At 39.5% G+C, this 16,564-nt stretch overlaps 1 protein-coding gene across 1 annotated transcript in view; it reads right to left on the reverse strand.

Moving 5' to 3' along the window:
• LOC120517230 (selenoprotein N-like) overlaps positions 1-16,564 on the reverse strand; it is a 60,754-nt gene that overhangs the window by 13,752 nt on the left and 30,438 nt on the right. The window contains exons 9-13 of the mRNA XM_039739403.1: positions 7,379-7,496; positions 3,712-3,842; positions 3,267-3,479; positions 1,204-1,328; positions 139-276 (exon numbers count right to left, since the gene is read on the reverse strand). Of these exons, the coding sequence (XP_039595337.1) occupies positions 139-276; positions 1,204-1,328; positions 3,267-3,479; positions 3,712-3,842; positions 7,379-7,496 (725 nt within the window). The remainder of the gene's footprint in view (positions 1-138; positions 277-1,203; positions 1,329-3,266; positions 3,480-3,711; positions 3,843-7,378; positions 7,497-16,564) is intronic.

Genomic DNA, 16,564 nt, shown 5'->3' on the forward strand with positions numbered 1-16,564 from the left:
GTGACCGTGGTGTAGGAGTAGTCTCACTTAAAAAAAATTCTAGAGAGTAGAAAATACTTTTTAAAATGATGTTCTTCAAAAATCAAGCGGTCAAATCAGCACACAAGGCTGACTTAAGACTGGCCCCCAGGTACTTACCTGTTATTAGGGACAAAGAGCCGGAATTCACGCACATGAGTGGAATCTTTTGCTAAGACAATATGGCCTGTGAACTGGGCGGGAGAGAACCAGAAGGGGAAATCAGGAATATCATTCAACTGAAATTCTGCATGAATTCTGAAAAAAAGAAGAATAAACACAAATAAAAAGGTCTGATGAGAAAATACCATTCAGTCCAAAATAGGTGAGCAAGAATTGATTCGCAAATGTCTTCAGAATATCTCTGGGTCATAGTTTGAAGGTCTCCATGGTGCTTGTTTAGAACGACACTGCTTGGTAGATTATTCCATTTAGCTAAATATTTCTTACAGTTGGCGCCCACCCTTTTTCCTTACTTCATATTCCTCAAACACTTCTAACATACCGTATATATTCACAGATAAGTTCTCCCGCAAATAAGTCAGGACTTGATTTTATCGTATAATTTCTGGTATTTTATAATGTCGGTCGTATAAGTCAAATATGGAAAACTCACAGTATTGGACTAAGAGATTATGATATGCTAATGCCCACCTGACAGAGTAACCACGGAGCACACTACCTTTTTTTTTTTTCTATGTGGGTGCACACCCTCATACACCTTTATTGTAAGAGCATCCTTTATCTATGATGGAGTATTCGATCAGAATAAACGTGAAGTTGGTTTTAAATTAAAAGTCGTTGAAGTGGCAAAAGAAATTGGTAATTGCACTGCACTGCACAATTCAATGCGTCTGAGAAACTACTGCGAGATTGGAGGAAGCAAAAAGATGAAAAAAAAAAAATCAAGTGTTGCATTTATGAACGGGCATACAAGTCAGGGTCTGATTTTATGATTGATTTTTTGGGTTTCAAGATCTGACTTATACGTGAGTATATAGTCCAAAAGGAAAAGATTCCAATTCTTGAATCTTTTCTCACAGTTCATATCCCTCAGCAGTTTAGGAAATCAAGTGTATTCAATAGCAATCATATTAGACTGTGTGAAAGATGATTTGATTACTTTGATACTGTAAAGTAAGCTACAAGACTTTAATCTGAATGAACTTCAAATTTTTTTCCCACCTGAAAACAATGTCGTAATAAAAATCACTGCTAGCCCGAATACAAGCTACTGTGCCCTGAGGAGCAAAGCGTGTCTTGATAAATGGGCGCGGGTGGAACATGCTGAGCAGAGAGTGAATTAATACCTGAAATGACAAAGCACAAAGCATTTCATTTAGGCTAACCAGTCTGTCCTGGAATGAAAGGTAACCATGAAAAGATACAAAACACACATCATATACTGTACCAAACAGAATGCAGTTTAGCTCCCAATTGTAGACAGGGAAACAAAATGCAAAAAATTTAAAGGACAAAATGTAACCAGTTGCCTCATGTTGTCTGTTAATAAAAATCAAGTAAATCAATTAAAAAAAAAAAAAAGGAATTAAAATTCTTGTTGGAATCACCTAATAATATGTCAGGCTTGACTGCATCCCATTGTCTTCCATGTAGTCAGCTTACAGTTTTGTTTGAAAAGTTCAATATTAGAATAAACTTCACTACTGATATTATAGCAGTGGGGTACTTTGGCGATGGATGCAGTTAGTACTGTTACTCTGCAGCTCCTGGGACTGGGGTTAATTTCCCTGCTGGCTCAATATGTCTGTCCTGGTCGCATGTTCTTTCTATGTTCATGAAGGATTTCTCATGGGATTTCACGTTTCCTCTCATGCCCCACGATTACATTCTTACTTTCACTTGTCTTTGTGCGAGTACCTAAGCAGCAAACAGAATGCCCACCCAAACACATCATGATCCACACATAACCTTAGTGCTAAATCAGAGTAATCAATTAACTCAACTTTCAAGTCTTGCAGATGCAGGAGTACACATGGAGAAAAAAAAAAAACACCTCACCGATTTTGAAAATCAACTCAAAATGACCACTTTGGAACTGCAATCCAAAATGCTTTAGTGCTGCTGCCTCACAGCTTAACTCTGTATGATTAATCCTGCATTCAGATCAGAAAAAATGCGGAAAAAAAATATGACCGAGTGTTCAGCTACTATATGTTAAAATTCTCTTACAAGGTGTTTAAATATGGGACTTGAATTCATAAATGACAGCTTCACAAGTGCAATAATCATTTACAAAGTGTAGATGGCAGGATTCCATTACCCAGCACACACCATACTAAGAACAAATTTGACTAAACTTACAGTCTAAAGGAAACAATGAGTTTTCAGATATAAAAGCATCTAATCGACCAACAGTTGTCTTCATTAATAATGAAAAAAATTACAAAGAAACTGAAGATGTATGACAGTGTATATGACCATAGGGGTTTGCTTAACCTCCATAGACAACAAAACCAAATAGAGCCCATGTTGTCTAACTGGACAAGATGCTTTGATTAAAGAAGCTCAAAAGATTTTTCAAATTAAAGTTCAGATTAATTGTAGTGTCACACACGTGCGAGGAGGCGGCAGCTAAAGGGCCTGAATAATTGTAATAAAACATCCGACCAGGGGCGGCAGAGTGCGCTGACTGTCTTTCTCAGTTCCCTACAGACCTTTCCCGGGAAATCCTGCAAGGTTCCGGCGCCTCAGAAGACGTCACTTCCGAAGCCGGCCCCTTTGAGACGTCACTTCTGGTTCCGGCCCCTTTGAGGACATCAGTTCCTCTCCAGACCTTTAAAGCCTACATCTTGGGCTACTATAGCCAGTTCTGTTTTGGACTCTGTGATATGCACATCGTGCTTTTGATTCAAAAAACCCTTTTACAGCTGGGAAAAACAATATACGGGTGGCTGCCCCAAACCTTTATAATGTCTTGGACTCATATTTATGACAGTAGTCATCCCATACTTGCAGTTTTAACTATATTTCTGACTTTCCAGAAAAGGACTGATAATAAGATGCAGATTTCAAAATGGCTGGTTTTGCTTGTACCCTTTGCACTTTATTTTGTTTCAGAGAAGCAGAGCACCAACATGGCGTTTTTATTCTTATTTGCTATGTGAAACAATCTGTAAAGGTGCTCTGTTCTCGAGACACCATAACACACAAAATTACAAAATGAAACACAGAAAAGGACAAATAATGTGGCAATTTTACAAAAAATAAGGATTCTTCGCTCTTACCTCCTTACCCCTTGGCATTGGAGGATGGTAACGGTTATTGGGAAGGTACCCAGTAAAAATGTTGAGTTCGCTGGGGATGATCCACCAAGGGTCCCCAACCTCTCGCTTGTTTTTAGGGGGCAGAAAGATGCGGAACTGACTGGCAGAATAAACACTGGAAGTTAAAGCAGGGCTGGTCCATTCTCGGAGTCCACGGAGGGCACTGATTGATACCTGCAAGACCAAGAGCAGTCGCTGAGACACTGCAGTGGTGTGGGGTTTAGTCATTTACATGCATCATTACTGTCATCATTTGGTCAGGACCAGGATCTCCAAACTGATAGGCGGAATTTGAAATAATCAATCTGCAAAATGGTACACTATGCATGCCAATTCAACCACCTGAACTAGCATTGTAGTTTGGAAAACTGCAACAGGGCAAAGTTCATCCATCATTTATACTCACCCCAAGGAAGCCATCTTTACTTTTAGTCATCGTCTCCATTAGAAGAGGCTGGAATTTAGACACAATGGTGAACGTCTCACCACTATCATCCATGTTCACATCCTCTTCAAATACAGCTGGAGGTAAGGTACCTGGAAATGCCATTTACAGAGATTAGAGGCTTCAAAGGTTCGTCTTCTGAATTTTGCATCGGGGGACATCTTTAAGCTGGCAAGGAGATGGTGGTTTCAGATCTGAGACTCTAATATTGTGTTTACTTTGTACTTCTGCATGCTCAAAGGAACAATAAGATGTTATTTTGAAGGGCAACAAACACAAATTCTAAAGACAAGATCTTCCAGTTTTGCTAACTCAGCGATTACCTTCACCCTCATCATCCAATCTGAAGGTTGCTGGAAGCAGTGGCTTATCCCAAGAACACTGGCACACTGGATGAGGTCCCACTACACATGCACAACTGAGTTATGTACAGTGGACTCAGAAAGTATTTAGACCCCTTCACCTTTCCCACATTTTGCTAAAACCATTTAAAATTATTTTTGTCCACACATCAAGCAACACGTAATATTCCAAAATGACAAACTGAAAACAGCATTTTAGAAAATTTTGTAAATTTATTTAAAACAAAAAACTGGAAAAAAAAAAAAATCACACTTAAAGAATTCAGACCCTTTTTCTATGACAGTTAATATCAGGCTGAGGTGCATACCATTCTTTTGATGATCATCGAGATGTTTCTACACCTTGTTTGGAGCTCACGTTTGGTTAATTCAATTGAGTAGACATGACTAGGAAAGGCACACACCTGTCTATAGAAGGTCAAACAGCTGACCCGATGTACCAAGCCAGGACGTCAAAGGAGTTACCAGCAGAGCTTAGAGAAAGAATTTCATCACGGCACAGATCTGGGGAAGGCTGTAAAAAATTCCTGTAGTACTGAAGGTCCCCAAGAGCACAGTTGCCTTCACAATTCTAAAATGGAAGACGTTTGGAGCAACCATGAATCCCCCGAGAGCTGGACACTGGCAATAGTGGCAAAGGGCATTGTTAAGGGAGGTGACCAAGAACCCAATGGTCACTCTGGACGAAATCCACAGAACCTGTGTAGAAATTGGAGAAACTTCCAGAATGACAACCATCACGTCAACATTCCACCGATATTAACTAGACGGGCAAGACAGAAGCCTCTTCTCAGTAAAAGACTCATGGAAGTCCATTTTGAATTTGCAAAAAGACGCGTAAAGGATTGTTAGACTGTGATAAACAAGACTTTCTGGTCTGATGAAACCAAGTTTAGCGTCATGTCTGGAGGAACCCAAATACTGTTAATCTGCTGTGCAATGGTTAAGCATGGTGGTGGCAGCATCATGCTGAGGGGTTGATTATCAGAGGCAGGGAATGGGAGACTACACAAGGTTGATGGGAAACTGAATGGAGCAAAGTACAGAGATATCCTTAATGAAAAACTGCTCCAGAGCACTCTGGATCTCAGACTGGGCTGGAGGGTCAACTTCCAACAGGATAATGACCATAAGCACAAAGAGCAATGACAGAACAGGAGTGGCGTAGGAGCAACTCTGCAAATGTCCTTGAGTTACCAAGCCAGAGGCCAGACTTGACCCCAATCGGACATCTCTGAAGAGACCTGTCCACCAGTGGTCTCCATCCAGTCTGACAGAGCTTGAGGGGGGTAAACAGAGAAGAATAACAGAAAATCCCACAATCCATGTGTGGGAAGCTTGGCGCATCATAACCAAAATTACTCCAGGCTGTAATCGCTGCCAGAGCTGCTTCTACAATATACTGAGTAAAGAGTCTTAATAGCAGACATATATGAAGGAAAGACCAGTGTGTCTATGGAGTGGTCCACTCTGCTCACGCTCAGCCACAGCCACTGGATGGCGCATGCATGCACTTTTTTAGTCGTTTCAATGCACCTCATTACAAACAACCTGTGTGCAAGAAACCTTGTGCTAATGACACAGCTGACGAGACACAACATCGAAAGGAAGCAAATGCCACGGCTCAACAACGTGCCCCAGCAATGAAGGGCAAGGCTTGAAGTTTTCACTAAAATCATTGTCTAATCTGGAAGGATTTGCTCGAGATAAAGATTAATAGGAATCATATGCAAGTGATACAGCGAAGATATGGTATCGCCAGTGTCATCTCACAAAAGCCAGTGGGGCAGCAAGCACAGGTGGGTCAACATCTCCTGCCCTGGGTGATTCTTAAGAGTCAGATAACGCCTCTCCAAGTTCACAAATAGACAGCCTTCATATTGTTTTTGTTCCAAAAACCACACACAGCTAGTACTGTTCATATTTCAGTTTTTTTTTTTTTTTAATACATGTGTACAAATTTCTAAAATCCTGTTTTTGGTTTGCCATTCTGTACTACTGAGTGTTGCTTGATGAAGGGAAAAATGAATTGAAATGATTTAGCAGAAGGCTGCAACATAAGAAAACATGAAAGCTGTGAAGGGGTCCAAATACTTTCTGAATCCCCTGTATACTGTACAATGGAGCTGGAAGACCGAGGCCACCAGACATTGCAAGTGGGAACAAAAAAAATAAAAAATAAAAAATACTGTCTGCAATCGTGTCATCACACCACATCAGTCACATAACTGCAAGGCAACGGGGGGCAAATAACAGAAAACAGTGCCAAGAATATAAAAGATGGTAACTGAAAATGGCGGCACAGAACACGAACAAAAGAAAAATGAATTAATAACTATTCAAACATAACCAAAAAATGGGCAAGAGCCAAAAATTGACCTCTGATAAGGCAACATGATAGTTACTACATAGAAATGTGCAGCAGTGTGAGGTTTACATTTATGTGAACACAAGAAAAGGATTTTTTGCTATTTCATCTTTTTTCAGTGGAGTTTGCTTCCTTAACTGTACTCAGAAAGGAAGAGGAAACAAAAAAACACAAGTGATGCGAGCCACTTGTCCGCACTTGGATAAAAAAACAGCTTAAGTATCTAAATACTTAAAAGAAGAAAAACTTAAAAAGCAAAGATAAAAGAAAACGAAGAACATTATTTCATCCCCATATTGCCATAATGTAGTCAAAGATTAGGAACTCCTCAAACCTGCAGAGTCACCGAGGATGGGGGCTTTTACAGGCAGTGCTGGGCACAAGGTAGTAAGCAACTCTAGGCATGGTGTCAGTCCATCGAAATGCCTTCTCATGCAGAAGACAGGTCAAAGGACCCATGTGCCAGCAGTGCCACCTGCTGAAATGCCCAAGTTTACAAAACCCAGTTTGCAATTTCTGGATTAACAATTTGATTAAAGACCAAATGTTTGTTCTGTAGCCACAGTGATCCCCCCACGATTAAATGTGAGGACCACCGAGTTCTGCCATGTGTTAATTCAGAAAACTCCACGCAAGAGCCCAATTTCTCAAACCTTCTTAGTAAGATTTAAGAGTTTAAGAAACCAAAGTCTGTCTCACAAGCAACGGACAGGAACAGAAAGGAACCAGCACTGTATGGAGTGCCAGTCTGTTTTAGGGTCCGCTTGCTCACTCACTCTGCCCTGAGGAATCTCCAGTGCTTAGCATTTCACTGTCATCGCCATCAAACCATCATTTATCAATCAGTAGGCTTTACAGTGCAGACTAAAATGGAAGAGACCGGCACGCACTCACTTACCAGTAAGTTTTTCAATAATAGGTTTGAATTCTTCCGGGCTAAGAAACAGGTCATTGTCGGTGTCCAAGGAGGAGAACAGGAAGAGCCCTTCATTTCCAAGGGACTGCAGGCTGGCTTCCTAAAAGAGCAGATTTTGATAAATTCATTTAGTGATTTCATAAGTGCCATCAAGAAGAAGTAAGTTAAAAACAGCTAAAGTTATCAGGTCAGTCACACACTGAGGTAGCCATCGCGGTTGAACCTGCTTATGAAGGCCTGGCATATGCCGTGTCCTTTTTGTAGCTCTAGTACTGCCGTGTGTGTGAGTATTGGGTGGGCATGCATACTTTTGGGTAAGTAGAGGATCAAGAAGCTGAGGTCGCTCTACCTTTTCGAGATGTAGTGTTCCAGAGTCAGCTGATTTTGAGTGTAAAGATTGTATGAGTGTACAGGATGTTTAGAAATTGACCTATCCAGTTTGACCTCTATAGCCAAAATGCAGTAATGGAACAACTTTTACAACATAACAAATATTGCATGTCCACTACCAGCTTAACCAGGCCTTAAGCTGCACAGCCCTACAATGTCCATCTGTGCTGTTGTCCTCCACATAAACCTTCTGAGATGAGCCAACCCATCATCCCAAATCTCAAGTGAAAACTCTCAGCCAACAATCACTTTGAGTTATGTTAACTGCAACATTAAGCCCAATAATCTCACCAACCCTGTTCACCTAGATTCTCCAAAGTAACATCAAGTTGAGATTTGAAGGTCTCCAAAGTGCTTCTGTCTACCACACCACTTGGTCGTTTATTCCATGTGTCTTGGGTGTCTTTGTATGAAGAATAACCAACATTTACCCTTAACAAGTTTCCAACCATGTCCCCGTGTTCAGCACCCCCTCTGCTGTCCCCATGCAGTTGTGAGTAGCCCGTGGAAAGTGAGACATTCAAAGTAGCTTCTGGTCTGCTTGTACTTTCTCTCTGCCACAAAGGGTGCCATCTGTCCCAGGTGACATACTCCTAAGGTCTATCCCCCCATCCCCCCCATCCCATGTGCCTGCGCCACCACCACCTACTCAAAGCATCATGATGCACCAACATTGATGGACTGAAAGCCAGAAGTCTACGTGACCATCATTATCAGGTCCTTCTATGAAAACGCTAAATACAAAGAGGACTGTTTGACTTATGTTAGGTAGATTGCCCAGAGGGGACTGGGCGGTCTCTTGGTCTGGAACCCTACAGATTTTATTTTTTCTCCAGCCTTTGGAGTTTTTTGTTTTTCTGTCCACCTGGCCATCGGACCTTACTTATTCTATGTTAATTAATGTTGACTTATGTTTATCTTTTATTGTGTCTTCTATTTCTCTATTCATTTTGTAAAGCACTTTGAGCTACATTTTTTTTGTATGAATATGTGCTATATAAATAAATGTTGATTGATTGATTGATGTGTTCTCAATGTCCTTCACTTTCAGGACGCTCACAGCACAGACAGGACGGTTACACTTAAATAAAAAGAGTAGCTCTTCTCTGGATCTCCCCCTTTTGACTTTCTCATATACAAAGTATAGTGAAAGTATTGGAATCCTCCAAAAATTTCATTTCAGGATTTTGATGAATCTTGATATTTTAGACTTCCACGAGTCCGAAAATATCATTTTTGGAATTATGTCTGTGTGTACTTCTAAAAACCTATTAAGAATATTTAAATGAATGAGAACTTTAAGTTTTTTTCATTTTGAATAAATTTCCAGACCTTTCTAAAAAATGCTCACTTTGTAATTGTGGGTTCTTAGGTGTAGATTGATTGGAAAAATAATGTAGTGAGAAGTCAAGCAAAACAACACCTTTTATTGGCTAACTAAAAAGATTACAACATGCAAGATTGAAGTGTAATTTTGCTTGACTTCTCAATAAATTAGTACAACACCCTAGTATTTGGAAAAAATAACAAATGTATCCATTGGAAAAATAAATCTACAACACAAAAAATTGTGCAGAAAGTGTTGGGGTCTGAATACTTCCTGAACGCACTGACTGTATATTCGTGTAACGGTTCCTCTACACAAAATTCTTTTCCACTCTCGCATCATCCACTTTTTCTGACTCGTGTTGCTCAGAAGGTATTTATTATTGCTACAATTGAAATGCAGGGAATACTCCTGGAAAAGGAAAGGGAAGCTGGAAAGGCTTCGCTAAGGCCATCTATTCGGCGCGTTCCGAACTCGACCGAAACCACAACTACAGTTTGGCGCGACAACAGGCAAATTATGGCGCCCCCTATGCGTAGACTGAAATCCAGTATCCTAGCGTCACAGACAGGCTACGTGTGTTCAGTCAAGTCGTCCAGTTGCAGGTTTTTGGGGAGAAGGGGTGGGTGCCAAAAAATGTAGGGGAGAAAAGGAAGAAAAGTATCATTTCTGCATGCCACTTTACAGTATAATCAATAATGGTTATTATGTGAGGACAAAAAACAACTGGAATAATGCTTTTCAAACGAAATTTAAGGAGCACAATTTTAATATAAACCTTTTTGATAATGTAGATGTCTTGACCATCTGTTCAGCAACCGTATATTTACTGTTCCTTTCCTAGGTTTCTACTGATGTTTCAGGATTACTTATTTTACACTATACAGTATTTTGCTTTAAACATATCATGTTTTGTGATTGGGCAATTTGTCAAAGGCGCTATACAAAAATACAATCATTGGCTGATTATTTCATCCCCCACATTAATCCCAACCCGGGTTGCCGTTATAAGGCAACTGAATGAATGAGTGAAAGATTTGCCGTTCTTAAAAATACAATCCGCAAGCTTTTAAAGCAGGCCTTCTTTGTAACTGGTGCGAGCTAGTTTCATAGTGGCAAACTTTCCTTCGCCTGCGGAAAATGAGACCAGAGATCATTTCCGCTCCTATTCCAGAACAGAATTACAGATAACTGCATGAGGCGCTACGACAGTGTGCGCAGCAGCGCAGTCACGAATCACGGCTGTCCACTTACTTGTCGCCTGGCCAGTTGTCCATCCCAGTAGTACTTGAGACCGAGCGCGCAGATTGGGACGAGCAGGATGACGAGCAGCTTGAAGCATAGTCTGGACAGATTCGAATCCTGGGACCCTTCGGGAGGCTTGGCTGTGCAGCCCTGTTGGGTCAACGAGGCGCGCCGCTCCGACACTACGCCCTTGCGCTTCCTCACGTCTGAAGCCATTACAGCGACAGTTTCTTTACTTTTCTTTAAGAGCCATGTTTAATTCAGCTTTTATTTCGCTAAACACGGTTCGAGGTGTTCGTAAGTCAGACTGATGGCGGAGGTCGGAGCCCGGTGTCTGGAAAACATCCCATTTTAACAGCCGGCAGTCGAGTCTCTCCAGAGAGGGGCGGGCCGAATGTGTCGTACAATCCAATTGCAGTCAGACCCCACCCACCGTCTGCCGCCACCCGCGGGGCCAGAAAGATTATTACTGGATCAAAGAGTTTTCTTTTTAAACAAATTATTTTACTTTTAAAATATAAAGACATTTATATGCTTATAAAATATAACGCGATAAACACCACTTGAAATGTTCACTCGCTCACTAAAATCAAATTAGGTAAAGGATGAAAAAATAACCAACGGTCTACCCAGTGCTGAATCCATTTAATCCACTTTCATTGTCCCCTGGAATCAGAGCCCGTACTAGTGTAGTAACAACAAATCAGAGAGCTGATTACTTACTGTGCACATGTACAGTATTAAGGAACCAGGCATCGATACTGCCTTACGTACTTCGTTTAGATCATATAAATTAACTAGCAAACTTTGGATAAAAAGCATAATATTTTCGAATTGTGTGATGGAGGTGGGATTGGGTTTTGGTCTGACACAGGCCAGTGGACAACGTAAATACCAAATCCAGATGTTGAACAGCGCGGAAACACAGCCCGGTCTCTCCTATGGTGTGGCATTTTAACATTAGATCCGTTTTCCATGATAATCAGACGTTACAACGCTGATAACATAGTTTTAAATGTGGCATCAAGTTTTTAAAATTTGATATCACGCTTTTAAACTGTGATATTATGCTTTTGAAACATAATTTCAATAAAGACAGTTTAAATGCTAAAAGGATATTACGGTGGGCCGTTTAAACATTTAATGCATTTCCCGTTTTATGAAATTTTATATAAAAAATGTGATACCATACGGCAGAAAATTGCTATCAATCTTTTAAAATTTCATATCAAGTTTTTAAAAACTTATATCCAGCTTTTGAAATCTGGTATCAACATTCTCAAACTTGATATCAATTTCCAAAGCTAGATATCAAATTTTAAAAGTGTGTTATTAAATTGTATAAGCCTGATATCATATTTCATAAACATATCAAAATGACAAAATATGATGTGAGTTTAAAGCATATATATATATATATATATATATATATATATATATATATATATATATATATATATATATTACACCATTTAAGCTATCATAACAAATATCAAATTTCAAAAGCTTGTTATCAAACATTACAAGGTTTATATCCATTTTTAAAAACTTGATATCAAATTTCTGAAGCGCTATGTCAAATTTTAAAAGCTTGAAATTAAATTTTATAAACGTGATATCAAAATGACAAAATATGACGTGACAGTTTAAAATGTGTAAATATTATCATTTAAGTTATATCAAATTTCAAAAGTGAGATATCAAATTTTAAAAGCGTGATATAAAATTTTCTAAGCCCAATATCAAATTTCTAAGTACTGATTTCAAATTTAAAACTGATGACATCAACATTTTGAAAGCAGTTATCAGATTAAAGGAATTAAATGTTAAAACGCCTTGCCATATATGCTTCAAGCTGTGAGATGGTAGCACAAGCCACTGGGCCACTGTGCTGCCCCACAACTAAAAAGTAAACCATGAAAATACAAAATTAATGTGAGAAAAACAGGAAATGTTCTATGCCCTGCCAACAGCCTTCCCATTTTACAAAAGTGCAAATCCACATGAAGTGCTCATGCTCGACTAGATGCCAAGGCGGCTATGCTGAACTGTATGAGTGAGTGTGGGTGAGGTGCGCAGTCGTGTCATGTCCAGGATTGGTTTCCATTTAGTTTCTGCTGATGCTGGGATGGAGTACAACACTTGTTAAAAAATGGATGAATGAATTAACAGATTATATACAGGGTGGTCCAGATCTAATTATGCAGAGCCAGATCATCTGGATGACTTTTGATTTATGTGGGGACGATTCCAGTTCGGCGCAAAGACGATTCTTCATGTTGTCAGTTCGCACACTTCTCAATGGTCTGGGATTTTTCAGGTGATTTTCTATGTAATAAACTTAATAAGTTATAGCATAATGAAAATTGCATAAGTAGATCTGGACCACCCTATATAATGGACTATGTTTTAGACTTAATATTAAATTGATACATTGGTCAGTTTTGCCCATCAATCTTCACTCAATAATTCATAATGACACATTTTTAGAAAGCTTGCAAATTTACTAAAACACAAAAACTGAAATCTCTCATTTCTATAAGTATTCAAACTCTTCACTGTGGCACTCCATATTGTGGTCAGGTCTTTGATTTAATTCTCCTTGAGATGTCTCCAGGCCTTGATTGGAGTCCACCGGTGGCAAATTAAATTGATTGGACATTGTCAAGCAAGGAACTCACCTACAAGATTCCACAATTCACACTGCATGTCAGGACAAAAAAAAAAATATACACAAGCCATGAAGTCCAAGGAACTCTCTGTAGACCTCTACAATAAAATTGTGGTGAGGCACAGATCAGGAGTATGTGAATTTCCCCTTGGGATTAATAAAGTATCTATCTGGGAATGGCTATAAAACCATTTATAAAGCTTTGAGTGTTCTCTGGAGCACAGTGGACTCAATTATTGTGAAATGGAAAACGTTTGGAACCACCAGGATTCTACCTAGAGCTGGCCATCAGGCAAAACTGAGTTATCAGATGAGTAAGATTTTGGTCATGGAGGTGACGAAAACCCCAATGGTCACTCTAACATAGTTTCAGAACTCTTCTTATGAGATGGAGGGACCTATCCGAAGAATGACCATTGGAGCAGCACTTCATCAATCAGGCATTTATGCTAGGTGGAAGCCACACTTGAGCGAAAGACATATGACAGTTTAAGGCTCAGCCTTATGCATTTCTTTAGCACATTTGCATGGAAGAAGTGTTGCTTTACAAGATGTCAATGAAACAGTTACAAGCAGTTAATTTTATGTGCTGAATGTGCACTATATTGAAAGTCATTTGCTAAGTAATGTACGTTTTGTACACAAATGATTATTTTCTCTGCATAAGCTACATTTTGACTAAATGACGGACAGACTGTGCATTTCTTTCTGCTAACACGTTTTGTCCAAAAATGCTAATTTAACATATGCATGTATACAGAAAAAATTATAATTTAGTCTTAAAATGTTACAAGGTTTGAATTAGAGCAATACAATATTAAGAATTGATTTTGTGGGCAAAGTGAAGATACTCAAAGCTGACTGCATGTCTGTTGGAGGCTCAGAGGTGGTGATAAGAGTGTCTGATATTAACACTGAGAATCATTCTCTTGCCTGTGTACAGATCTTGTAGGACTGCTCAGTTTATACAGGATTTTCTGGGTCAGACAGCCATGGATGCTTCTTTTTATCTATACTTTCAGATTTGGAAGCTTCTAAGCTTTTAACTTCAAGGCTACCAGTTAAACACTGTCTTTGATTCACAGAGACCCTCAAAGTGTCAGTTAGGTCCAACAGTAAAGAAATACAGTGACTTCAGAAAGTATTCAGACCCTTTCACTTATTCACACTTTGCTATGCTGCAGTCTTGTGCTAAAATCTTTTAAATTCATTTTTTCTTTTCTCAAGCAAGACTTACTGCACCACAGTGACAAAGCGAAAAGTGAATTCTAGAAATTTCTACACGTTTATTATTATTGATTAAAACATCCTGAGGAAGGGGCCAGATTTGCCTCAAAAGCTTGCATATTGTTATCTTTTTAGTTAGCAAATAAAAGGTGTCATTTTGCTTGACGTCACATTACACAATTATTAAAAATAAAAAAATGAAAAATCACATTAACACAAGAATTCAGACCCTTAGCTATGACACATGAAATATGGCACTGGTGCATTCCATTCTTTTGATCACCGGTGAGATGATTCTACACCTTGTTTGGAGTCGACCTGTGGTCAAGTCAGTTGAATGGACATAAGTGGGAAAGGTACACACTAGTCCAAAGAAGGTCTCACAGCTGACAATGTGTATTGGAGCAAACAACAAGCTATAACATTCAATTTGTGGCCGGCGGAGCTTAGAGAAAGGATTGTGTTGAGACACAGATCTGGGGAAAGCATCAAAAGAATTTCTGCAGTATTTAAGGTGACCTGATAATCACTCCAACTGAACTACAGAGAACCTTTCTGGAGATGGGGGAAAACATTCAGAAGGATAATCATTACTGCAGCATTCTACTGATCTGGGATGCAAGGCAGAGTGGTTAGATGGAAGCCTATACTCAGTTAAAGACAAAAAAAGCCCACTTGGAATTTGTGAAATGGCACCTAAAGGATTCTCCGGCTATATGAAACAAGATTCTCTGAAACCAAGACTGAACTGTTTGGACTCAATTCTAAGCACCATGTCTGGAAGGAAACCAGGCCACGCTCATCACCTGTGCAATACAATTCTAAATGCGATGGCAGCATCATGCTGAGGGGTTGTTTATCAGCGGCAGGGACTGGGACACTAGTCAGGGTTGTGGGAAAGCTGAACAGCACAAAGTACAGGGCTATCCATAATAAAAGGCTGCTATAGGACATACTGGACGTCAGACTGGGCCAGATATTCACTTTCCAACAGGACAAATGACCCTAAACACAAAGCAAAGACAACACAGGAGTGGCTTAGAGAAAAGTCTGGGGATATTTTGGAGTGGCCCAGTCAGACCCTGGACTTGAACCTAATCAAACATCTTTGGAGAGATCTGAAAATAACTCTCCACTGACAGCCTCCATCTAACCCAGGAGTGCTCAATCCAAGTCCTGGAGGGCCGCAGTGGCTGCAGGTTTTTGTTCTAACCCTGGTTGCTTAATTAGAAAGCAATTCTTGCAAATAATTTAATTTCATGGCTTGTTAGTGCTTTAACTCTGCTATATCAGCTGATTCTCATATCCGAGATTTTCTTTCCCTTTCTTAGGATATCATCTAAATGACTTGATGGCTAAAACGGAGGAGTAATTCTCAGTCCTTCATTTTTTTCTATTCACTTTCCTTTCAAGTATTTAATTAAACCCAATAGTGCGTGATAAATACACACTGAGGTATAAATGGTAACAAGCTAAATGGAGAAATGCCGGTCTCTTTTGTCATTTGCATGTTATTACTAATTAGGAACAATTAAAAACCAAGAATACAGTTGTTTACAACTAAAATAAGCAATGAGGGTTCAAAATGTTAATGGGCAAGACAACTAAAGTGAATCAGATGTGTTACTTGAGCAATAAGTGCTTCTTATTAAGCAACTGGGTTGGAGCAAAAACCTGCAGCCACTGCGGCCCTCCCCGACCGTGACTAAGGACCCCTGACCTAACCTAACAGAGCTTAAGAGGATCTGCAGAGATGTGAATGGCCAGAAAATCTCCCAATTCAGGTGTGGCAAGCTTGTTACGTCATAACCAAGATGACTCCAGACTGTAATCGCTAAATATGGAGTAAAGCAGTGTTTCCCAACCTCGGCCCCGAGGGCACACTGTGGCTGCAGGTTTTTGTTCCAACCAGATTCTTAATCAGTGGCAACACCGGATAGCACTGATCTCATTTAATTAGCTGGTATTATTTTTTTTAATTCCACATTCAGAAAAGCACAGCAACATGATTTTTACATTTATAAAGCATTTAGAAATATTTCTACTTTTGCTATAGATTTAAAAGTTTAACTCTCTTTTGCTGATTTCATTATATTTTGCCCTTTCTCTGTGCAGTTTTTCCCCTTCGTTGTATCTTATTGATGACAATTAAAAATAAGCAGAGCAGACACGTTGGCAAACAACACTGAATAATCAAAGGCAGGAAGTAATTTAACGTTATTTATATATAGTAATCCCTCCTCGATCACAGGGGTTGCGTTCCAGAACCCCCCGCAATAGATGAAAATCCGCAAAGTAGAAACCATAT

The sequence above is a fragment of the Polypterus senegalus genome, chromosome 17 (assembly GCF_016835505.1).
Source record: "Polypterus senegalus isolate Bchr_013 chromosome 17, ASM1683550v1, whole genome shotgun sequence".
Taxonomy (NCBI): domain Eukaryota; kingdom Metazoa; phylum Chordata; class Cladistia; order Polypteriformes; family Polypteridae; genus Polypterus; species Polypterus senegalus.